This window comes from Myotis nattereri, assembly GCF_964212035.1.
Source record: "Myotis nattereri genome assembly, chromosome: 8".
Classification (NCBI taxonomy): Eukaryota; Metazoa; Chordata; class Mammalia; order Chiroptera; family Vespertilionidae; genus Myotis; species Myotis nattereri.
In genome coordinates, this window is record NC_138083.1 from 64842956 (window position 1) to 64869646 (window position 26691).

General features: G+C 41.5%; 1 protein-coding gene across 1 annotated transcript in view; it reads left to right on the forward strand.

Moving 5' to 3' along the window:
* The window catches only part of LDLRAD4 (low density lipoprotein receptor class A domain containing 4), a gene marked incomplete at its 5' end in the record, with an annotated part of 330675 nt that overhangs the window by 149628 nt on the left and 154356 nt on the right, over nucleotides 1-26691 (forward strand). The window contains one exon of the mRNA XM_081096896.1: nucleotides 20412-20552. Within this exon, the coding sequence (XP_080953022.1) occupies nucleotides 20412-20552 (141 nt within the window). The remainder of the gene's footprint in view (nucleotides 1-20411; nucleotides 20553-26691) is intronic.

Below are 26691 nucleotides of genomic sequence, written 5' to 3' on the forward strand. Positions count from 1 at the left end.
ATACTTATTGACTGAGTACTAAATGATTGAATAACAATGGGGATAAAGGAAGAAAAGTTAAGGGCATCTGATGTTTGGTGAGAGTAAGATTGAGAAGGTGACAAGTTGTTTTTTTCTTAATTTTAGTTTTCAATTACAGTTGGCATTCCACTATTACTTTGTAATAGTTTCAGGAATGCAGCATAGTGGTAGATAATCAAATCATGTACTTGACAAAGTGTTTTCCCTGATATTTCCAGTACCCACCTGGCACGACACATAGTTATTACAATATTATTGATTTGATTCCCTATACTGTACTCTACAACTCTGTGTTTGTAACTACCAGTTCGTGCTTCTTAATCCCTTCACCTCTTTTGCTCATCCCCCACACCCCCTCCTTTCTGGCAACCTTCACCTTGTTCTTTGGGTCTATGTGTCTGTTCTGCTGGTTCGTTTATTTGTCCTTTAGATTCCACAGAAAGTGGAATCATATGGTATTCGTCTTTCTCTGTCTGACTTATTTCACTCAGCGTAACTGGTCAGTCTGAAGGGGAAGTTGAAGAATAGGAAGCTGTAACGTGTACAAGACTATGGAGAAACCAGTGCAGGCCTTTGTGCCCAGGGAGAGCGCTGCCTGCCTGAGAAAGCCTGTGCCCATCCCATCCCCTCCAAGTCTCCTTCCAGCACGGGAGTCTTATGGTTCTGCGAGTCTCTTCTAGGCCTCCTAGCACCGAGGATGGAGCTCTTCCCTTTGCAGAAGAAGGTGAGGCACCCTGCTGCCATCTGCTTCTCATCACTGCCTCCCTGTGGTTTTATAGACCTTCTTCCGAGAGGCTGCCTCCATCTGTCCCGGGGTTTTCCTGGTGTACAGAATTCCCTGGTTTATAGAATGAAGACACCTTGGGTACTGTAGGGCAAGCAGAAATGCCGATGTTTACATGCGCTGGGTCACTGCAGGCAAAGCACATTCTGCAGAGCACAGTAGAGCAAGCCTAAGCCTGCTGGTGGGCAGGGGCTGGAGGCTGTGGGCACGGAGAAGCTCACACCGCAGCCGCAGCATCAGGACGTGCCTAGTGCTCCCAGCCTGGTGTCCTCCACACATGCTAATGGCCTCAAACGTCTCTGATCTAGGCAATAAGGCAACCAACGGGTTCCCACAGAAGGGCTGACCCATGCTTTTGATGCTCATTGTAGACGGAATACATTTAATTTCTGTTGTGGTTAACACATTCCTCATCCATCACTATGTGTTACTAAATTAATAGCAAATTTTTGCCAATGTGTATTTCCTTAATTCATTCCATTATTTCATCGTTCCTTTACTCATTGACCATTCATTATTATGGACAAGTACTTCAGCACACTGGTCCCGTGGGGGTTCATCCCATGGATGGTGAGGGGAGAACCACAGTTAGAAAAAGCTCAGGCCTTCAAGTTCCAAAATCCAAAGCAATATTCTGTCTCTCTAGCCTAATAAGTCCTTGCTAATTGCCACTTGCAAATAAAGAGAGACATTACCTAATGCTGCAAATGTGTTTGTTAAAAACAACAATAAAAAAGAAAGAAAAAACTAGGCTTGCTGATTTGTCACCAGGAATATATCTATTTCCCCTCCTCTTTTCCTGTCTCCACAAGCCACACACCAGAAGAGTATGTTGTTAGGTACAACTGTCCTAGTTATAACAGGCTCACATTTCTCTTTTGATTGGCTTGTGCAAGACTGTGGGCTATAGGTGCTTGCAGCTCAACCTTGGTGACGTGACCTCTGCTAACCAGAAGTTAAAAGATTACTCTGGAAAAAGAGTGTGGCTCTGGAGTTATTAGTAGCAGCCTGGGGAGGTGAGCAAATCCCCTGATTGATCTCAGCAGTTTTCACTGGCTCTGCATAATTTAACCTACTGTTCAGAATTGATAAGGAAATGCCTATAATGCTATTGGTGTTCAGAAGCCTTTTTAATAATGTCATTGATATTGGTGTAAGCATAGTGAGTCACCATTTGTCTATAACTCTGGCAATTTTTGGCATTTGGGGAAAAAAGTTTCCGATTTGAAGGAGACTTAGGAAATGCCTTATTTACCACATTTCCCACTCAGGCCTGACTCACCTGGTCCTATATCTGAGAGAGTTGTGTCCATGATATTCACATTCACTTCTCTATCTGCATTTCTTTTTGGTGACCCACAGAAATTTATCTACAGAAATTCTTGGTGGCTGTTCCAATGTGTGGACATGAAGAGCTGTAGAAAGTCCTGTTCATGTGGGTCCCTCTCATGTGTCCTTGGTCTCATAGGAAATCTGCGATCACCGACATTTTATAACTTCTGTGTATAATTTTCTCCGTGTGACAAATATATACACTTAAATTATCTTCCAGTGTTTATTGCTTCCTAATTTGGGCATGTAGTGGAGACTAGTTTGTATGATTTACTCAGCTTTAATAGCTTGAATTGACAAAGGCAAATGGGCCCTTCTGGCTCAACATAGAACCAGTGTAGTGAAGCATGTACTGTTCTTTTTACATCTTTCTCTCCAGCTTGTATATGTGTAGATAGTGTGTGGGGAAAGCATAGACTTCATTTGCAAGTGAAAGAAAAAACTGAACCCCAAACTGCACTTCTCTCTTCCCCTCCTCCCAGTGTTTTTGATTCAATTTTGGTGGAAGCAATTATTAATCACCTACTATACTAGACACTGGGCATACAAATCTGTCATGTGTTCTGAGCTCAAGAGATCTCACCAGTGGGCGAGACAGACAAATAATGACAGCAACGTGACAAGTGCTGTACCGGAGAGATGCACGGTTGCCATGGGAACATAGAAGCAGCAATATTTAATTGTGGATGGGAATGGAAAGGATGGGGAAGGCTTTGAAAAAGGATGGGGACGGACATGAAACATTTTTTTTAATGCAGAAAGGTCAGTAGGCATTTGTCAGGTAAGGAGGGGCAAGCCACTGTAGACAGGAGAGATAGTGTGCATCAAGGCACAGTGATGGGAAGTCATGGGTGCTTGAGAATGTTTTGGTGTGTAAGGTTTCCAGCGTGATATATAGGGGAGTTGGGAAATAAGGTGGGGAAGACGGTCAGGACCCCATTAGGAGGAAGGATCTTTTTTTTTTTTTTTTTTTTTTTTTAATATTTTTTATTGATTAAGATATTACATATGTGTACCCTCTACCCCCCCTCTCCCCGCTCACCCCCTCACCCCCCCGTTGTCCGTGTCCATTGGTTAGGCCTATATGCTTGCATATAAGTCCTTTGGTTGATCTTTCCCCCTTGCCCCCACCCTCCCCTACCTTCCCTCCAAGGCCCGATAGTCCAATCAATGCCTCTCCGTCTCTGGATCAGTCCTTGTTCATCAGTTTATGTTGTTCATTATATTCCACAAATAAGTGAGATCTTGTGGTATTTATCAGCTCTCCAGTTCCATCCATGCTGTGGCAAATGGTAAGAGTTCCTTTTTCTTCTTCCTCTTCTTAAAGAATACCTTTCAGCTTTTCATATAATGCTGGTTTGGTGGTGATGAACTCCTTTAGCTTATTCTTATCCCTGAAGCTCTTTATCTGACCTTCCATTCTGAATGATAGCTTTGCTGGATAAAGTAATCTTGGTTGCAGGTTCTTGCTATTCATCTCTTTGAATATTTCTTGCCACTCTCTTCTGGCCTGCATGGTTTCTGTTGAGAAATCAGCTGACAGTCGGATGGGTACTCCCTTGTAGGTAACTGACTGTCTTTCTCTTGCTGCTTTTAAGATTCTCTCTTTATCTTTTGCTCTTGGCATTTTAATTATGATGTGTCTTGGTGTGGTCCTCTTTGGATTCCTTTTGTTTGGGGTTCTCTGCGCTTCCTGGACTTGTAAGTCCATTTCTTTCACCAGGTGGGGGAAGTTTTCTGTCATTATTTCTTCAAAAAGGTTTTCAATATCTTGCCCTCTCTCTCCTTCTGGTACCCCTATAATTCTGATGTTGGTACGCTTGAAGTTGTCCCAGAGGTTCCTTACACTATCTTCATATTTTTTGAATCTCTTTTCTTTTTTCTTTTTCGGTTGGGTATTTTTTGTTTCTTTGCATTTCAAATCTTTGACTTGATTCTTGGGATCCTCTTGTCTGCTGTTGGAGCTCTGTAAAGTATTCTTTATTTCAGTCAGTGTATGCATAATTTCTAATTGGTCCTTTTTCATGACCTCCATGGTCTCACCATACTCCTTGAGGGATTCATTAAATTTATCGGCGGTTTCCATAAAATTCTTGAAAAACCTTATAAACGTGGCCTTGAACTCTATATCCAGTCGTCTGGCCTCCTCCGTTTCTGCCAATTGTGACCTGTTTCTTTGTCTCCGCATTTTGGCTGCTTCCCTGTGTTGATAGAGTGGCCTGCGCGCCAGGTGTCCTGTAGGGCCCAGTGGCTCAGCCTCCCCAGTTACCCGAGGTGGACACTCTTGGTGCACTCTTGGTGCCTCGCTTGTTGTAGGATCACTGGGAGGAATTGACCTCCAGGCCAATTGGCTGTGGGAAGCAGCTGTGTCTGAAGTGGGAGAATGGTCCCCCTCTGACCACTGGGTACAGTGGCTCCTGGATCTAAGGAGGTGCTAATTCAGCCCCTGCCTGAGGCCACACAGCAGGAACTACGAAGAGGCTCAGCTGTGAAGCAATGCAAGCCGCTGCGGGGCCTTGGGCCTTCTCTTGGAAGTTCCGGGTCTGGCTGGCCCGGCTGCAGTTAGGTAATTATCAGGTTGCAAAGGGCCGAGGCATTCACATGCAAAAGCCTCTGCCGCAGCCCGGGTGGGGCGGGGTCTCAGGGAGGCAAAAGGCCGGAGAAAGAAGCTATGGCTGATTCTCCGCGCCCGGAGTCGCGCGTCTCAGTGTCCCGGCAATGGCTGCAAGCACCTCTGAGGGAAAGCGGCCCCCCAAGTTCGCCCGCTGCTGCCTGAGAGAGCAGCCTCTGCCCGTATGAGACCTGGGTCCCCAGAGACTTCCCAGAACCGGAGTTCAGAGCAGTCGGGAGCTTGTGATTCAAAAAGACAGCCGCGTCCTCAGGTGCCACCCCCTTTCCGCGCGCGCGCGAGCCGCCGCGTACCTCTGCACTCAGCCTCCGCAGCTCCTCTGGCTCTCAGCGTGCTTTTCTTTTCTTCTAGTTGTAGAAATTACACTCAGCCAGCCTTCCTGTTGTTTTGGACGATGTTTGCTCCGTCCTTTGGGCTAATTTTCAATTGTTGTGGGAGGCGACTATTTCCCGGTGTTTATCTATGCCGCCATCTTAGTTTCTCAGGAGGAAGGATCTTAATATGCCTACCTAACAGGGACTACATTCTGAAGGTGAAGGAAATCTGTTGAAGGATTTCAAGTAGAAGAATGGCACGGTATTTATGATTTAGAAGTAACAATTTACTTTACAGAATAAACGTTTCTTCATTCAGCAAATACTTTCTGAGAACCTATTACATGCCAGATATTGTTCTAGTCCTCAGGAAAGAAACAATTTTGTAAAAATTCCGGACATTTAGGTGAACTTACAACCCAGTGATAGGAGATAGTAAACAAAACAAAAAGTTAATTCTGTGATTTATTAAAAGTTAAGTGCTATAGAAATAAGTAAGCAAGGAATGTAAATAGGGAGTCTTGGACATGGGCATGGAGGGTTACATTTTAAATAGGGTGCTTTGTTATATTGGAATATAAAGAAAAATTACGTTGGTTTGTATTTTTTATGAATTTGTTTTTAGTGTGTGTTTTAGGACTCAGATTCTATGTCGCATTTGTTTCTATTTTAATTATTATTGTTGTTTTAAAAATTTGTTTACAGAAATAGTACTGAGAAAACCTCCCCTTTTGGCAATGAAATAGAATAAGAACTCAACTCCACGTCCTCTTAGTGTATTTACTCCTTCAGTACTGTGGATAAATATAACAAGTTGGAATTGGAGATGAGAAAGCTAAAGAGTAACCTCAGAACTATGTTCGAGGATGGTTATTTGAGTTAGGCCAGGTACTTCTATCTGCACTATTGACAGAACAAGATAAAAGGGGGTTAGCTTCAGCATTGAAGGCTTGGGTACAGACAAACATGAGTTTTCCATAGTGGTCATTTGTCCTCCGATGACCAATATGCCCATCAGGGTGGTGCTGGGTCATTAAGTCACACCACACACAAAGCAAGCTCCCAACTGGTGGTACCCTCTGGGAAGAGTTGAGCAGAAAGAGGAATTGTTCATTTCAGAAGGTAAACATTTTATCTACTAGTGTTCCATAGAGGAGGATGGGTTTTAAGACCCTAGTCCTGCTTATAATCAAATTAAGGTTGAGCAGAAATAGTATCTTTTTGGTTATTGGCTAGATAGGCAAAGGAATTCAGGAAATTCTTAATTAGCCCAGGGTACTATTCTTCATGAAGACCTAAATGAGCATGTTTCGGGGGAAAAATATTTTGTCCTTGTGGAACTTGAGATTTTAACCTGGTCTAAGTTGTCAGAAATATGTCATTTTCTCTAACAAAGCAGTGACCATGGATGGACATGGAGTGCAGGGCTAGAGGGTCCTACATCTCTCCTGCCCAAAGCAGGATTGTGAGATCAGTGAGAGCCTCCAGCTGGTAACCAAGAAGGCCTCTCTGTCTTTCCTCCCTCTAATGTATAGCATTGGAAGGAATACATGTGAATGGCCTTTGCCCACATTGATTCCTGGCCTCAAATTTGATTAGTTACGGAAACCAAAAGCCATTATTTTAAGTATCTGAAGCTCTCCCTCTAGGAGATGAAGAGACAGCTCTGTCTGCCAACATCCCTTAGTGTCTCTAGGGCCATCTGTGTTGTGAGGGAGCTTTGAGACTTGTGTGGATGTGGCACCATGTTCAAGGGTGTGAATGGTGAGACCGTCAGCTTATTCTGGATGACAGTAGGGCTGAATAGGGCTTAAAGTGGGAAGCTTATTGGAGGGTGCAAAGAAGGGCTTCTAGAGAACCAATGAGGAAGTAAGACAAAAGAATAGGTAGCAATCCTTCCTTGTTTGGGGCAAGGAACATTCTCCGTCCAGTAGAACATCCTAATATCCATTAAAAAAGCATAAAGATACCATCTCAAAATTTCCATGTGGTTGGCTAAAGGAGCCAGGGACCACAGGAGCTTCTGTAGCTGGCTCCCTCTCACACTTTGAGGTTTGATTTTTGTGGAGGTCACAGAAGGTAGATCTTTTCAAGAAGGGACATTTTATAAAGGGTGTGTGACAGTGGAGGCTCCCAAGCAGGCAGCCATGGAAGGCTCAAGGCAAGAAACTGAGGCAGGCCCTAGCCGGTTTGGCTCAGTGGATACAGCGTCAGTCTTCGGACCAAAGGGTCCCAGGTTCAATTCCGGTCAAGGGCATATACCTTGGTTGCCGGCTCCTTCCGGCCTGGTCCCTGGTCAGGCACATGCAGGAGGCAACCAGTCGATGTGTCTGTCTTTCCCTCTCTTTCCCACTCTCTCTAAAAGATCAATGGAAAAATATCCTCGAGTGAGGATTAACAACAACAACAACAAAAAAACCCCACAAAAAAACAAAACAACAACAAAAACCACACACACACACACACACACACACACACACACACACACCCCAAAACAACTGAGGCAGTTTTTCCCAAAATAGGAAAAAATAACTAGCCGTGATCAACTTGAGGACAAGACTGGGTCAGCAACAGCATGAATCGGTAAATATTTGCCTTGCTACCTGGCTCCCAGGCTTGTTTGCAGACATTAAAATATAAGACAGGTGGAGAACTCAGTGTCCCTACCCAGTTCTCAGGGTGCTTAAAGCTGTGAGGGAAGGAGTTGGCTGTTCCCAGAATAAACAGTCCAATGCTTAAGCCAGACAGTGGGGTTTCTCTCTAAAACACATGGTGGCTGCACTGAGAGAGATCATTGTGATTTAGGAATTAGGCCAAATGAGTGGGAAGGGACAGATGGAACAGCCTAAATATTTATGACATTGAAGACTAGAGAGAGAATGATTTCATACATGAAGGCCACAGGTAATTAAAAAAAAAACTATTGTGGCTAATAATTTTAACTAGTTATTTGTCTTAAAAATCTTATGTAATTGCTAATAATATATCTGAGTTTTTTGTTTCTAGTTTATCTAGTGAGGCTGTTTGTTCAGTTAGAGAAAAAGTTCTTTGCTCAAAGGATATTAGTAGTTAATAGTGGTTCCTTTAAGAACCACCAAACAAGGTTTTACTTCCATTCATTGGTTTATTTAACAAATATATATATTTTTAAAATTAAATCTTTATTGTTCAGATTATTACAGTTGTTCCTCTTTTTCCCCCCGTAGCTCCCTTCCACCTGGTTCACACCCCACCCTATGCCCTTAACCACCCCCCCACCCCCCTGCACTGTCCTCATCCATAGGTGTACGATTTTTGTCCAGTCTCTTCCCATACCCCTTTCCCCCTGAGAATATTCCACTCCCTTTCTATGCCCCTGATTCTATTATATTCACCAGTTTGTTCTGTTCATCAGATTTTTTGTTCACTTGATTTTTAGATTCACTTGTTGATAGATATGTATTTGTTGTTCATAATTTTTATCTTTATCTTTTTCTTCTTCTTCCTCTTCTTAAAGAATGCCTTTCAGCATTTCATATAATACTGGTTTGGTGGTGATGAACTCCTTTAGCTTTTTCTTATCTGTGAAGCTCTTTACCTGACCTTCAATTCTGAATGATAGCTTTGCTGGGTAAAGTAATCTTGGTTGTAGGTTCTTGCTATTCATCACTTTGAATATTTCTTGCCACTCCCTTCTGGCCTGTATAGTTTCTGTTGAGAAATCAGCTGACAATCGTATAGGTATTCCCTTGTAGGTAACTAACTGTTTTTCTCTTGCTGCTTTTAAGATTCTCTCTTTGTCTTTTGCTCTTGGCATTTTAATTATGATGTGTCTTGGTGTGGTCCTCTTTGGATTCCTTTTGTTTGGGGTTCTCTGCGCTTCCTGGACTTGTGAGTCTATTTCTTTCACCAGGTAGGGGAAGTTTTCTGTCATTATTTCTTCAAATAGGTTTTCAATATCTTGCTCTCTCTCATCTTCTGGCACCCCTATAATTCTGATGTTGGTTCGCTTGAAGTTGTCCCAGAGGCTCCTTACACTATCTTCATATTTTTGGGTTCCTTTTTCTTTTTGCTTTTCCAGTTGGGTGTTTTTTGCTTCTTCGTATTTCAAATCGTTGACTTGATTCTTGCAATCCTCTAGTCTGCTGTTGGATCTCTGTATAATATTCTTTATTTCAGTCAGTGTATGCTTAATTTCTAGTTGGTCCTTTTTCATATCCTCGAGGGTCTCACTAGACTTATTGAGGGTCTTACTAAATTTATCAGTGGTTTTTAGAAAATTCTTGAAAAACCTTATAACTGTGGTTTAGAACTCTATATCCAGTAGTTTGCTTTCCTCCATCTCTGTCATTTGTGACCTGTTTCTTTGTCTCCGCATTTTTTATACTTCCCTGTGTTGATAGAGTGGCTTTCTGTGCTGGGTGTCCTATAAGGCCCAGTGGCTCAGCCTCCCCAATTACCTGAAGTGGACACACTTGTGTGCACCCCTTTGTGGGCTTTGTGCACAGCCTTGTTGTAGTTAAGCCTTGATTGTTGTTGGTATCACTGGGAGGAATTGACCTCCAGGCCAATTGGCTGTGAGATTCAGCTGTGTCTACGGTGGGAGAACTTCTGTGCTGCAGACACCCTATGGGGCAAGACTTGCTTCAGTGGGGCTTTGGTGCTCTCTGAGTCTGCTCCCTGCGTGTGTCCCTTATGGATCTGAGGAGTTGTAATCTGATGGTCTCACTCTGACCACTGGGTACACTGGCTCTTGGATCTCTAAGGAGGTGCTAATCTAGCCTCTTCCTGAGGCTACCCAGCAGGAGCTACAGAGAGATCTGCAGATTCCTCTTCTTTGTTTGGGATTTGGAGGTGCCCATATGAGGCCCATCTGTGAAGCAATGCAAGCTGCTGTGGGGCCTTGGGCCTTCTTTTGGATGATCTGGGTCTCTCTGACCCAGCTGCAGTTTGTTTGGTAATTTTACATTGCAAAGGGCCAGGCCATTCATATGCAAAAGCCTCTGCGCACAGCTTGGGTGGGGTGGGGTCTCAGGGAATCAACAGGGCGGAGCAAACAGCTATGGCTGATCCTCAGCCCTGCCCTAAGGGGCCCCAGGTCTCAGTGTCCGGTGGTAATCGCTGCAAGCACCTCTGAGAGAAAGCCACCCTCAAGTTCCGCCTGATGCCAGACAGTCCAGTTTCTCCCCATATGAGTCTGGGTCCCCAGAGACTCGCCCAGAACTGGAGTTCAGAGTATTCGGGAGCTTGAGACTCCCTCCTGATTGAAAAAGACAACCATGTCTTCAGTTGCCAGCCCTTTCCACGCACGCCTCTGTACCTCTGCACTTTACTTCCGCACCTCCTCTGAGTCTCAGTGTGCTTTTCTCTTTCCTTCTAGCTGGAGAATTTGCACTCAGCCAGCCTTCCTGTGGGTTCTGGATGATGCCCGTTTTGTCTTTTAGTTGTATTTTTGAAGTGGTTGTGCGAGGCAGCAATTTCAGGTGTTTACCTATGCCGCCATCTTGGTTTCTCCCTATTTAACAAAGATTTAAGGAATGTTGTGTCATAAGCAGTCTAGTAAGATGAGGCCTGTGTAACTTCATTGATGAAGACTTTAGCAGCAAAGTAGATAGAATTAAATGGAACATTTTTGTAGTGGAAAACATATCTGAAAACTAATCCAGATGTACATGAAAATGAAAATTGAAAGAGTAGTTAAGAGATAAGAAGGACAAAATTAAAAGTTAAAAAAAATGTCATCTTTTCACCCCTGTGGTCCCCACTTTGGGGCCCAGTTTTGTGCTGTAAAACACCAGTGCATCCATTTAGGGACCTCATAACATCTTTACCTCAGCTCTCATGGAGAGGATATCTGTTAGTAGATAACTTAAAACTCTTGTTGAGTTTTGTGATTTATGCTGCTTACTCAGTGGAGCAAACTCACGGAGTAGTCTTGATGAATGCATATTAAATGCTTGATACTGTCCGGTTACCATTACATTCAAATACATTTGTTTTAAACCTATAGGTGGAGAGCCATTAACAGTCCTCAGCAGGGCATACAAGGCCCTTCACGATTGGACGCCTGGCCCCTCAGTATTGCTTTCCCATAGCAGGGAGTGAGTCAAAATGAAAAGCTAGAACCCCCCTGGAAACATTCCTCTACTTCTCTGTGTGTCTTTCTCTATCTTGACCAATGTGTTTGTTACATGGGGGTTTCTTTTCCTTTGTATAAACCCATTGACCTTGGACCTTTCATCAACAGACATTTTAAAAAATGTCTGAGTGTATTAGTCCTTGGGCTCAAAGTTCTTCATTCATTGTCTTTAAACATAGTAAAGAAACAGTGCTATTTTTCTAATTCAAGTCCTAAAGGACTTCACTGAATTTTAAAATGCCTGATGGTGTTTTGATGAAAGTTGGGCAGTTTTTAAAGCTGCTATAAAGGGTAGTTTTAGCACTTGAAGTCTAAAGTCTGAAAGTACCTTGGACTTTTCCATTTATGGTTCTCAGAGAATTTCAGACATATTAAAATCTTTTCAGAACCCAAATCAGCACCACAATGGGAGCGATAAGCCATGTCATAAAATGGATTGAGTTTTAAAAATTTTTTTTATTACTATCTTCAATGGGAGGCTCTTCTATGTTAATCTTATTAAATGGGAAAATATCCTTTTATCATGTCATATTCATCTTTCTGAAGGACAAGTATTTCATAGCACCACTTAAGATATGACTTTGATTAAATGCTCGTGGGGTAACTTAATTCATTATACAGAATATAAACCTTCAAATTAAATTCCCCTTTGTTCCAAATTTATGACCAGGAAAGTCAATCTCCTCTTTGAGTGATGGGAGAGCATCATTAGTGATGCAGTGTCTTCAAGTGTGACTTCCCAGCATGCCCTGCAGATCGCTGTGTGACGTTAGGTGGAGCCCACACAACTTCTGCAGATCTCTCCTCGGATTTCTAAGGGGATCAATGTTGATAATATGTGAGATATTAAGTCTTTTACAGATTACTCAAAATGTATTTCTTACACTGAAAAATTCTGTAGGAGAATGTGCATATATCATCCTTATGCCATTCATATGTTGTCAAAGCTGACATTTGAGAAGAATAGCTTTAAGGATTCACCTTCCATTTCTGAAGATTTTCTAAACGTTATCTTCAGAACTTGCTAAATCACTACTTTCTGGATACTGTAATTCTGGCTCCTTTTATAGAAAAATGACTCCAGTATTCCAACCTCACTGAAGGTTGAAATAGAAAATATCTGAGGAGCCCTTCTCCTTTTTTGATAACATTGGTATCTAAGATAGCCTTCATGTTATTGTACTGCGCCCTTTGGCAGAAAGAGTGACGGATCCTCTTAGTCCTGAGGATCAAGAGGAAAGGGTCTTTCTGGTCAGTGAGTGCCCGCTGCTACGGGCCAGTGAGGGCCCACCACCAAGCCTCTGGGTTCCTTGTCTCCTGGCACCTCATTTGCTTGGAGTCCCGTTTGGTGACCAGTTATTAGAACTCTCTTTAGCCACAGTCTTCCTCCTTTCCCCTGCATTTCTTTCTTTCTTTTTTAGCCTATTCATTACTTTATTATTTTATTTTCCCCATCACCCGCCCCGCAATCCCCACATTGTTGTCTGTGTTTATGAGTTCTCTTTCTTTTCTTTTCTGCTCAGTCCCTCCACCCCCACAACACTGCCTCTCCCCTGCATTTCTGGGTTCATGATTTTTAGGTTTTAATCAGTTTTCCATTTTTATTGAACTTCACTTTTATGATTGGTAATCTTGTAACTTGAAGGCGAGTAAGCAGTATATATGTAAATCAATGAAAATATTATCTCTACACTAAGAAATGTAAACTTACCTTGGTTATAGTAAACTTATTCATCTCAATTTTATTTTTTTAAATTTCTTTCTTGATTAAGGTATTACATATGTGTCCTTATCCCTCCAGTCCCCCTCACCCCCCCCCCACTCATGCCCTCACCCCCCTGGTGTCTGTGTCCATTGGCTATGCTTATATGCATGCATACAAGTCCTTTGGTTGATCTCTCTCCCTTACCCCCACCCTCCCCTCCCTTCCCTCTGAGGTTTGACGGTCTGAACGATGCTTCTCTGTCTCTGGATCTGTTTTTATTCATCAGTTTGTTGTTCATTATATTCCACAAATGAGTGAGATCCTGTGATATTTATCTTTCTCTGACTGGCTTATTTCACTTAGCATAATGCTCTCCAGTTCCATCCATGCTGCTGCAAATGGTAAGAATTTCTTCTTTTTACTGCAGTGTAGTATTCCATTGTGTAGATGTACCACAGTTTTCTAATTCACTCATCTACTGATGGGCATTTAGGCTATTTCCAAATCTTAGCTATGTAAATTGTGCTGCTATGAACATAGGGGTGCATATATTCTTTCTGATTGGTGTTTCTAGTTTCTTGGGCTATATTCCTAGAAGTGGGATCACTGGGTCAAATGGGAGTTCCATATTTAGTTTTTTGAGTAAACTCCATACTGTTCTCAACAGTGGCTGCACCAGCCTGCATTCCCACCAGCAGTGAACGAGGGTTACTTTTTCTCCACATCCTCGCCATCACTTGTCGTTTGTTGATTTGTTGATGATAGCCATTCTGACAGGTGTGAGATGGTACCGCATTGTCATTTTGATTTGCATCTCTCAGATGATTAGTGACTTTGAGCATGTTTTCATATGTCTCTTGGCCTTCCTTATGTCTTCTTTTGAAAAAAAAGTATCTATTTAGGTCCATTGCCCATTTTTGATTGGGTTGTTTATCTTCCTTTTGTTAAGTTGTATGAGTTCCCTGTAAATGTTGGAGATTAAACCCTTATCGGTGATAACATTGGCAAATATGTTCTCCCATGCAGTGGGCTCTCTTGTTGTTTTGTTGATGGTTTATTTTGCTGTGCAAAAGCTTTTTATTTTGATGTAGTCCCATTTGTTTATTTTCTCTTTAGTTTATAGTCTCTTTAGGACAGTGGTCGGCAAACCGTGGCTTCGAGCCACACACGGCTCTTTGGCCCCTTGAGAGGGGCTTTTCCACAAAATACCATGTGTGGGCGTGCACGTACAGTGTGATTGAAACTTGGTGGTCCATGTGCAGAAGTCGGTTTTCGGAAAGGAGATAGACGAAACAAGTATACAAGACGAGTGCGGATGGGAGAGTTGGAAGGGTTCGACCTCAGAATGTACCTCAATCAGATTGAGGACGTTTTTAGCAAAGGCCAGCTTAGGAGTACCCTTATTAATTAATAACAATGTACCGACCTATAAAGTTTAAGTTTAAAAAATTTGGCTCTCAAAAGAAATTTCAATTGTTGTACTGTTGATATTTGGCTTTGTTGACTAATGAGTTTGCCAACCACTGCCCTAGGAGCAGTATCAGTGAAGCAATTGCATCGGCCTTATATCTGAGATTTTGCTGCCTGTGGATTCCTCTAGTATTTTTATGGTTTCCCATCTTATGTTTAAGTCCTTTATCCATTTTGAGTTTATTTTTGTGTATGGTGTAAATTGGTGGTCTAGTTTCTTTTTTTTTGCATGTATCTGTCCAATTTTCCCAACACCATTTATTGAAGAGACTGTCTTGACTCCATTGTATTTTCATGCCTCCTTTGTCGAATATTAATTGAGCATAGTGGCTTAGGTCGATTTCTGGGTTCTCTATTCTATTCCATTGATCTATATGTCTGTTCTTCATCTTAATTTTAGGAACCTATTAATTCTTTACTTACAGGCTGTTAATGACTACGTTTAATTCTTTTGTTATTCACAATGTACGTACATTACTGAGAGTAGGTTTTAGGTTTTAATGTCAGAAATATTGGAGCCAAGATCTCAATTTTGAGGTTGGTGAATGATAGAAGTGTGAACTGAATGAGTCGATGTTGCTGTATGAATTTTAACAAAAATAGCTGTGGCAGACTACTCTGCCAATTCACAAAATGGCTCATTTTACAGTTGTGATGTGATACTCTGTACAGGTCTTTATTTTGTGGCTGAGATCATATCTGTGAAAACTAAGTCTTTAAAAAGAGTGTAGGAAAAATTGAGAACAACTGTTTGTTGGCTCCCCCCGCACACTTTATTGTGATATAATTGACATATTACACATGTGTAAGTTTAAGGTGTACATGTTGATTTGATACACTTATATATTGTACAGTGGCAACCACCATAACATTAGCTAACACCTGCATCATGCCACCTAATTGCTATTTCTTTTTTTTGTGGGAAGAACATTTAAGATCTACTCTTTTAGTGACTTTCAAGTACTTTTTATGCCTTTTAACTAATAAAATGTTGGTTCTACCAAGTGAATTAATTCTGGTCTCTGAGATGCAGATTTATTCTCCTGGAAGTCAAGATTGAACATTTATTTTTTATTTTTTTAAAGTACATTTTATTGATTTTTTACAGAGAGGAAGGGAGAGGGATAGAGAGTTAGAAACATCGATCAGCTGCCTCTTGCACATCCCCTATTGGGGATGTGTCCGCAACCAAAGTACATGCCCCTGACTGGAATCAAACCTGGGACCCTTCAGTCCGCAGGCCGACGCTCTATCCACTGAGCCAAACTGGTCAGGGCTGAACATTTATTTTTAATCCTGTCTAGGATTAGGTTTAGAATATTCAAATTGTTGAGCTACTGGTCCTTAAAATGTTTTCAAATTTTTTTTTTATGAAAGTTTTGAATTCACAGAACACCTTAGGATATTCCTTTTTTTTTTTTTTTTTTTTGGCTTCAGGACTATTAAATGGCTTTTTAAAAAGGTAACACAATACTGGAAAATTTTCTTATTTTTTATTTTTAATCCTCACCTGAGGATATGTTTTTATTCACTTTAGAGAGATTGGAAGGGAGAGTGGGGAGAGAGAGAAACATTCATTGGTTGTCTTCCATATGCTCCCTGACCGTGGATCGAACCTACCACCTGGGTATGTGCCCTGACCGGGAATGAACCCACGACCTTTGGGTCTACAGGACAACCCTCTAACCACCTGAGTCATACCAGCCAGGGTGGGGCAGTCAATTAGCATATTTAGTCCTATTGGCTGTGGGCACCGCCATATTTGTGATGGTGTGAGGGTCAATTAGCATAATACATCTTTATTAGATAGGATTTTATTGATTTTTTTTACAGAGAGGAAGGGAGAGGGATAGAGAGTTAGAAACATCAATGAGATAGAAACATCGATCAGTTGCCTTCTGCATATCCCCTACCGGGGATGTGCCCACAACCAAAGTACATGCCCTTGACCAGAATCGAACCTGGGACCCTTCAGGCCGACACTATATCCACTGAGCCAAACTGGTCAGGGCCCAAAGTTTTTGAAGTATCCCATTGACAGTACAGAGCTGTAGCAACCCAGTTTTATATCCAGGAATCATCAAAATACCACCCATTTTAAGAGATTATACTTTAGCCCAGCTGGCATGGCTCAGTGGTTGAGTGACCACCTATGAACCAGGAGGTCACGGTTCAATTCCCGGTCAGGGCACATGCCTGGGTTGCAGGCTTGATCTCCAGTGTGGAGTGTGCAGGGGGCAGCTGATCAATGAGTTTCTCTCATCTCTCGTCACTGATGTTTCTGTTTCTCCCTCTCCCTTCCTCTCTGAAATTATATATATACATATATATATATATATATATATATATATATATATATATATTTTTTTTTAAGAGTTTATACCTTAGCTTCTATTTTGTTTTGGTTTTTCTTTTTTAGTAAACTAGCAAATACCAACTAAGCATTCCAATAAAATACTATTAGCTACAGAGAGGGCTTCCTGTAGGTGAGTTAATTACTTCTCACTGGGCAGTTGCTCTCCATCGTGGCTGCCCATCAGGAGCATCTCTAGAAATCCCCACTGCCCACGCTGTACCTCAGCTTAGGGAGAGCCTGGGCTGGAGCTTAGGTACCAGTGGTGTTGAAAGATGCCCAGGTGATTGCAATATGCAGACCCAGTTAGATCCGCTCATCTAGGGCTCTTTGTTTGAAATATCACAATAATTTAGTTATTAGAGGACCATCCCCTCTTGTTTGAATGCACTGGCTGAGTGTACTGGACTTTTGGATAGCAACATGTGGTAGAGATGGCCTTGCAGGGTGAGTCAGGATCAAGTTGGAAGCCTGCCTCCATCAACACCACTCAAGTTAACTTAGACATTTCACTCTGGTCTGAAATTTTATTCCAGCTTTAGTATTAATCTTCAACACTTAATTTATAGCAATTTTCCAGTGTTTTCTATATCACATCAAGAAGTCGATAGCTTCAAAATTTCTCTCTGATAGTTTTGATTCAAGGGGCCATGTGACAGAGAGACCTTTAGTTTGATATTCAGCTAATGATCATGGTTGAGAAGATTTAGATTTTAGGAATTTGAAATTCAACGTATTGATGTTGATATTTCCATTGTTAAGGAGTAAGAGCTTTCTGAGCAAATCAGTAGCATACGTCTTGTTAATGTATCCTGACTAATAGTAAGCCTACTTACAATAACTAACTCTTTTGAGAACTTTGTTACATTAATGGACATCCTCATTACAAATGAATCTTAGACATTTATGAAAGCAGGTTTGGACACTGATGCAACTATGGACAGAGTCTGAGAAAAGAGGCAGAGAATTTGGACACTCATTTGAATTTTGCCATTTATTAGCAGTTTAGTTATAGGTGGTTACTTAATCTCTGCATCTTTTTAAAAAATATATTTTTATTGATTTCAGAGAGGAAGGGAGAAGAAGATATAGAAACATCAATGATGAGAGAGAATCATTGATCGGCTGCCTCCTGCACCCACCCTACTGGAGATCGAGCCTGCAACCCAGGCGTATGTCCTGACTGGAAATTGGACCCTGACCTCCGGGTTCATAGGTAGATGCTCAACCACTGAGCCACGCTGGCTGGCGTAATCTCTGCATTTTAAGGTTCTCATCTATAAAATGAGAATAAGAGTATCTACCCTAATTATTTCACAGGTTCTTATGAGGCTCGGATTAGATAATTCATTTATTCAACAGATATGTGATTCACCATGTGTCTGTTACTTGCTGGGCAGCACTCTAGATGTGAAGGATATAAAGAAGGGAAATTAGTCCTTGGAAGGAGTTAGAAAATATATTAGTCACTGCTCACATTTTAAAAAAATTCATACTGTAAGCCCTTTGAAGAGGACTTGTTCTTTCCTCTTTGTGTTTCCATGTCTTACGACCTGGCACATAACATAGAAGGGGCTAATATACTGGTTATGTGAATTAATGAATCTCATAATTCATTTCCTTAAAAATATTTTGTGACTCTAGACTGCATCTCTCTTGAACAAGTTGAAATGAGTCACGTGTGGAAATGTCATTACATTTCCCTGCTGGTTTAAAAAGTACCACGTGAACTTGAGTGTGGTAATCTAACCTGAGATCCCTTCAAACCACAGCAATGGTTAATTTTTCTAGTTGGATTTTGATTCAATTTAGGTTAATATGCCCTTTTCTTCAATCAACATTTTAGTTTCAGGAATACCTGTTTTTGGCTTGACGTCCTTTTAATATTTGGTATTAATTGGAACTCCAATCTTTCTTTTAGAAAGGAAGATACATTATTTTCTTGACATCCTTTTTTCCCATTAAGTTAAAAAAAAGTCACTTCATAAATGTGATTTCAAGCAGCTGGATTTTAATCTTTTCACTTGATGGGAAGAGAGAGCTTGGTTTTGGCAGCGCTCTTACCACATGCCTGGACCACACTCAGCACATTGTACAGTGCAGCTAGCAATGAACTTGTGGCTGTGCACTTGGGCCATGCTCACATGTTATTCTAAGCTAGGTCAGGGACTGTGGTTGGTGTCTTTTTCTATACTCTTTTAAGAGAATGTGAACAAATGGAGAATTATAATGTTTCATACTGGGTCACAGAAATAAATGCTTTTGAGGATTTAAGTTCTGTCTCTTTATAACAGGTTAAGGTTATTCTCTTTGCAGCCCTGTGTATCCTTAGTATAGTTGGAGAAGGCCTTGGAGTGTTGATGCCCAGTCTTTTATTTTAATAACAGAATTTTAAAGTCAAAAGGACTTTGGACTTGATCCAGGCCTGCCACCCACATTCTAGGACAGATAAAATCAAAGAGAAATTAAGAGGCTGTGGTAGTCAGCCTTAGGGGGGTGGGAGGGTGGGATTGGGATACTTTTCCTGAGTTTTTTCCTACTGGCTGTCCACTGAGCTGGGACTATGCACATCCTGCCAGCTTCTGTGGGTGCTCCTTGGAAAAAGCTCACAGACATTCACTGTAAGATACACATAGACATTTTGTGCTCACATGTATGTGATTGTGTAATCTCCTTTATCCTTAATTGCTTAAGTTGATAGTGATGTGTTAAGTTTACAAATTTACTTTAAAGTTTATGACGGTAAATTCCATTTTCAAATATTGATTTCTACAGAGTTCAGGGCGCCCATGTTCAATGTGGCCTGCAGGGATTTGGGTTGGTTTCCATCCTGTAATTTGTCCCTTGGCATAGATACTTCTCAGGGAGCAGAGAGCACGTATTATTTCCCATGTTTTATACTATAAAACCTGGTATTAAACCTGGTTTTTCTTAGACAAGAGATAAATGAACACCAGAGAGGTTGAATATATATATATATATATTTTTTTTTCTTCTTTATTTTTTTTCTTTTTCAATACACTTCTATTGATTGCAGAGAGGAAGGGAGAGGGAGAGAGAGACAGAAACATCAATGATGACAGAGAATCACTGATTGGCTGTCTTCTGCATACTCCACACTGGGGATTGAACCCACAACCTGAGCATGTGCCCTTGACCTAAATTGAACCCGGGACCCTTCAGTCCACAGGCCGATGCTCTATCCACTGAGCCAAACCAGCTAGGGTGAGAGGTTAAATATTTTACTCAGAGCTTCACATCATCTAGTGACAAGTTGAAAATAAAATGTATGTGCCTCCTTTTACCAAGCCTGAGCTCCCAAGTCCTGCTGTAGCCTCAGCGCTGGAGGCATGGAAAAATGCCACGGGCTTTTTCAAAGAAAATAAGAGCCTCATAGCTATGACTTTTGCTGGCAGGTCATGGGAAGAAAGCACCTGTGTTACTCATTTTGTGGGATAGAGACGTGCAGGGAGTAATGTATGGCAAGTGCCCCTGGGGCACTGTCCTGTGCATTTCCTAGAAGGAAGGTCCTTACTAAGAGAGCCCTTCTCTGAGTTCGGTTTCCTGGGATCTCCAGGTAGACTGAGTTCCCAAACGGTCATGGCCTGCAAATGGGGAAGAAAGAAATAACTCAAGAGTATCACTCGTGCATTGATTACTGCATGCTTTCCCTGTACTTTTTCAGAGTGCAAGTTCACCTGCACCAGCGGTAAATGCTTGTATCTTGGTTCACTGGTCTGTAACCAACAGAACGACTGTGGGGACAACAGTGATGAAGAGAACTGTCTCCTGGTGACAGAACATCCACCTCCGGGCATCTTCAACTGTAAGTCCCTCCTGCTCACCTTGGCACCATGAAGTGTGATTGTGTTTTTGAAATGGCTAGGAGGCAGGGTAATGTGGAAATGGGAAGGATGTTGGTTTTTTTTGGGGGGGGGCGGGTAAGAAAAGAGATTTGCGTCTTCACAAACGGAATGCTTTTTCTTTTAGGTTAGGAAGATGGCGTGTTTAAAAGTGGGAAATGTATTCTGTTTTCAGAGATGGCCAGTGGCACTATAGGATCAAATACGCTTTTGCTGCTTTAGAAGCACTGACTGGAGTCCATGAAATAAAATATTGATTTGGTATTCTTCCCATCCATTTTGTAGAATTGTTTAAAGAGTAATTTTAAACAATTTAAAAAGAATTTTAAATAAATTTTAACTAAGCAGAGGAAGATATGTGGAGAGTTCATAAGTAATCATGTGTTAAAATAACAAAATAGGCAAAATATTATTGGACTTTCAAAAAAGGTTCTAACCGTGTGTTTTTCTATTTAAAACTGGATGGAAAGCAACTTCAGTGAGGTGTTTACATGTGTGAATCCCAAGGCTAAGGCTGAGCATTTCTTGAACTTGAAAAGGTGAAATTATAGTTTGTGGTTTATTGTGGTGTGTTTTTATCTCATGGTTTTTATGAAGCGGAGAAGGAGAGAAGGAAGCTTTGAACCCCTGCTGCCCTGCCCTGAGGAGAAGTGGCTGCTTGTTCCCTGGGCTCAGTGAAGTGGGTTGAGGGTGCGGGAAGGTTTTGTGTACAATGCCCTGGAGGACTGTTTACAGCACTGATGCTCTTCGTGGGGTTTTCTGATATTTGTTTTTATTTACAGCTTTAACGTTTTTGTTATGAAATGTAGACTACATAAATATTGATACTGTAATGTGAAATGGGGAGAGATTTTTAAAAAGAAACACTTTTCTCTATTCCTCCTATATTGTTACATTGGGGGAAAGCTCAGTAAATGACCCTGCCCGGTGAATTTTGAGCCTGCTATCTAATGATCATTAAATCCAAGAGCCTAATAGTGCAATAGTTTTCCTCAAGTTTTTCTGTTGCATCGGCTTGCCTTTTCTTAGAGTCCCATCTCTACCTTCAGAAGACAAAGTTAGGTGTGCGCTTTCTTGGTATTTGGTCTGTGTTTCCTCTGGTGATGTTTTGTGCAATAGCCTTTGCAGTCATCAACACTGTCGCTTGCGTAGTGCAGCTTGCCTAGATGCAGAGAAGGGGCCCGGAAGTGACTGTCCTGCCTGCTTTGGGCCAGGCTGCTGGTTGGCCCTACCCAACAGTCGGGCAGCTCTGTGGCCTTATGCCCCATGGGTCATAAAAATGGGTATCGTGAGGATTAGGTGGGTTGGTCCACTAAGACAATTCGAACAGAATCGTTGCTAGTACCAAGCTCTTGATATAGGTCAGCGAGACTTAAGCCAGGGGCTTGGTCTTAGAAGGAGAGGAGCAATGTAAAGGCGTTTTCTTCTTCTGTTTTCTCTAGACTTGAGTAACAGCAAACACAGATATGATAAGCTATGGAGAAACTATTAGGACTGTGTGTGGTATCTTGACTGGATTCAAGAGTTCCGTGTAAAAAGTGAGCAGACAAAACCTTTGGCCCTCTGCCCTATGGCACTTCACAGACCGTTTCTCTGAATCTTACAGGTGCTTCTCCTTCATTTCAGGGTCCTTCACTGTGGTCCTCCTATTGTATTGAATCCCTTCCTTTTCCGTTCCTTCCTCCCTTTCTCATCAGTATTCTTTGCTAGTTTTAAAAGCCTATTTCGAGATATTTATAATTTTTTTTATAAATGTGAATATTTAATTTTGCTTAGGAGCAGGTGAAGCAGTTACATCTATAAATGGTTCCGTGTTGCCCAGGCAGCTACAAGAGTGCCTTAACAGCGGAATCTAAAGATCCTGTTGGAAAATTATTAGTTCCTTTGTTGAGATATAAATAGAACTTGTTGTGTCCTTAGAGCTAAAATGGAAGACTATGTACAATGTGCTTTTTTTTAAAAGAAGACTGGAGTGCTAGGAGATAGGGTGACAAAAGGCAAGACCATGGCTGTGGCTTCAGGTTGACTTGGATTAAAGTTTCAGCTTACAGAAGTGATTGGACCCCTTGAAGGCTTAGTTTCTCTGTCTGTGAAATGGGAATAATCTCTGCCATATAAGGATTCTTTGAGTATTTAAGTGAAATAATATACATGAAGAGAGTAGTCTATACCAGTGGTCGCCAACCGGTGGTCCGCGTGAGGCCCAAAAGGTTGGCGACCGCTAGTCTATACAATCACATTATCCCCACTCATTGTGTGGCCATTTCTTGGGGAGGTAGAACAAGAGAGGTGTATCATCTCTCTTCATGCCAGAGCCATTTTCTTATGTAACAGGAGTTTCCATGTGTTCAAAGGTGAGATCATCCTCAGAGGGTCTGGATGTTTCCCACTTATCCTGTCCCCTGGGGAAGGCCTCCAAGCTGAAGGTGGCTTGCTCTGATCTAGCCAGCAGCCCCCTTTACACTGCTTTCCTCTGATTCTCTCAAGCACCAGAGGGAGCTAGGCTCACTTGTTACGTTGAGACATGCGTTCTGATTTGTTGTAGCTGGTCTGTTCTTTATGGTCAGGCACCATTGGGAAAGGGCATAGCTTCTCTGCTCTCTGATGATGCTAGAGGGTGATCTAACATTGAATGAGTATATTCTCTTCCCTATACCCTGTTGTGCAAGAGTACAGCGTAAATAAAGGATATTTTACTTCCTATTAATAGCTGTGTAATGAGGCTTAGAGGCTCTCCATTCATAAGTGGGTTTTAATGTATCTACCAATATGTTTCCTACAGCAGATGGACAGTATGCCCTTCGTGGATTGCCAACTCTGATGAGAAAGCTCACTTTTCTTTCCACCTTGAGAACTTGAAGTACTACAGGATTTCTTGTGTATAAAATGTTGCATTCCAGAAAAACAAATAGTGATTCTTCCCTGCTCCTGTACATGAACAAGATTTGTTTCCTGGATATGCTTTGTTTCCACCTGGAGCAAACACTGTGTCTGCTGTTTGATTGCACATACGATAAAGCAAGGTGGATTCTTCTGGGTTTCCAGATGAGCTAGAATCAGTTTTCTGCCTGTACTGTTGGCTGTGGGCATGTACCATAGCTCGGATGTCTTGGTCTTCTCTGTCTCTCATTTGATATTTTCTGAAATTTAGCATGAATTAAGGTTAGAGAGAAAATGTTACTGTCATTTGTGAAGTCAGCAATGCTAATGTAATGGAAGCCCTAAACCAAATGGTTTTATAACTGAACCCAAACCCCTTGGGTTTGGTTACCTGCGGCCATGAAAGCCAAACTCATGAGGCAAGTTCTGGTGCAAAAGGAAAGAGGCTGTATTCAGGAACCACATGACCTGGGAGAATGGTGGACTCCCTTCTCAAAGAGAATCCCACCGTTCTCTGTCTCAGAGATCATCTCTCTTCCTGCTTAAGCCTGCTGTTCTTATAGGCATAGGGAGGGGAGGGCTTTTTCTCTCTCTATCCAATTATCTTGCTAGCTTTTGGCATGCTCAGTGTAAGAACCACCCCAGTGTCATCTTGGCAATGGGAGAGACTCCCTGGCACGCCCTGACTCTCTAGATTCTAAAGTAACAGTTTCACTTGCTTCTCTACTTTATCTGACCAGGCTGTCTATTGACTGAGACTAGTTTATTTTTCTGTGAGCCCCAAAGGGTTTTGCACAGACTTGGAGGACTGGGCTGGTGTTGATTATCTCACAAAGAGTGAGTTTTGCTGGATTCATCTTTTTACAGAAGAGAGAATTGTCAGCCTAAATTGTTAGCTTTTCTCATGACTGCTGCATCAAAATATTGTACTTTTGAGTACTAAAAATACAAACCATACAAATAAAGTTATTTATTTACATAGCTTATTACAACAATAAAATTAAATGTCTTCTCTAGTTATTGTACCAGGCATTGTGGGGGATGAAGGAAAACATAAAGTCTCTTATCAAGGTGATGATACTCGAGTCAGGGAATTGAAAGATACAGGTATAAAGATACCTGAAAATGAACTCAGAGTATATAGAACTAAGCAGTTCCAGCAATTCTTGGTTTAGGAGTTTAGAGAGAATCATTCTGATTGGACTTAGTAGTCATGGTGGCTTTTTGCAGGAGGCATCCTGGGTATCATGGAGAAGACAGTGTCAGGATGGAGAGTAGCCAGAGTGCAGGGAGAGTGAGGGTGGATGCCTTGATTCTGAAGGCCTGGGTTGGAGGCAGCCTGAGATGAAGTTGGAAAGGTGGGTTGGACCCATAGAGAAAAGCCAATAGGTCATGCTACATCTTCTTCCCTTGTCTCTAAAAAGAGACAGACTGCCTGGGGGGCCGATGCCATGCTTAGGGGAGAGCTACATAGCCTGCCTGTTGCCCTGGGTGATGCTCACATCGCTGCCACCAGCCGTTTCTGCCTCACTATTCCTATCACGCAGAGTGTTTCCTGTTACACTACATTTTCGAAGACCCTTTACCGTGTCTTGGTGGGGGAGAGCGGAGATCCCCTGACTTGCTAGAAGCAATAATTGAGGATCCAAAGTACACAAAGAGCTGTGTACTTTGAAGGTGTTGGCAAAAACAGACTTTCCTTAAGCAATCACTGCTATGAAATTCATGCTAGACCATAAGAGTAAGCCCACAGTTGACATGAAACCAGCAGTCAGTTAGACGACTTTTACTTTCAGGTTCAGTGGAACTTCTGATTCGGGGAAAATTAGGAGTAAGGGAGTTCCCATTCCTACTGAAGGGGAGAATTGCTTCTTTCTCTCTTTTAAAAATATATTCAATTACAGTTGACATTCAATGTTATTAGTTTCAGGTATACAACATAGTGATTAGACATTTATATAATTTACAAAGTGATCCCCCAGATAATTGTAGTACTTACCTGGCAACATACATAGCTTATTACAGTATTAATGACTATATTCCCTATCCTGTACTTCATAGCCCCACAATTATTTTGAAACTACCAATTTGTAGTTTTTAATCCCTTCTCTTTTTTCACCCAGACCCCCAGACCCTCCTATCTGGAAATCATCAGTTTTTCCTCTGTATTATGAGACAGTCTCTGTTTTGTTTGTTTATTATTTTTTTTTTAGATTACACATATAAGTGAAATCATATGTTATTTGTCTTTCTCTGTCTGACTTATTTCACTTAGCATAATAACCTCTAGGTCAGTGGTTCCCAACCTTCCTGATGCTGCGACCCTTTAATACAGTTCCTCATGGTCCCCCAATTTCATTGTTACAAATTGAACATAATTAAAGCATAGTGATTAATCACAAAAACAATATGTAATTATATATGTTTTCCGATGGTCTTAGGCGACCCCTGTGAAAGGGTCGTTCGACCCCCAAAGGGGTCGTGACCCACAGGTTGAGAACCACTGCTCTAGGTCCATCCATGTTGGCAGAAATAAGATTTCATTCTTTTTTATGGCTGAATAATATTTCAGTGTATATATGTGCCAACTCTTCTTTATCTAAACATCTATTGATGGACACGTGGGTGGCTTTCATATCTTGGCTATAGTAAATAACACTGCAATGAACATAAGCGGGCATATATATTTTAAAATTAGTGTTTTGGATTGCTTCAGATATATACCCAGAAGTGGAATTGCTGGAACATATGGTAGTTATATTTTTAAGTCTTTGAGAAAGCTCCATACTGTTTTCCACAATGGCTGCACCAATTTGCAATCCCAACAGATATGAGGATTCACTTTTCTCCACATCCTCTCCAACACTTATTGTTTGTTGATTTATTGATGATAGTCATTTGATAGGTTTGCTATGGTTTTAATTTGCATTTCTATAATAATTAGTGACACTGAGCATCTTTTCATATGTCTATTGGCCATCTGTATGTCCTCTTAGGAGAGATGACTATTCATGTTCTCTGCCCATTTTTTTATTTGGATTATTTGATTTTTCAGTGTTAGGTTGTATGAGTTCTTTTTTTAAAAATATTTTTTTATTGCTTTTTTACAGAGAGGAAGGGAGAGGGATAGAGAGTTAGAAACATCGATGAGAGAGTAGCATCGATTCACCTGCCTCCTGCACACTCCCTGCTGGGTATGTGCCCGCAACCCAGGTACATGCC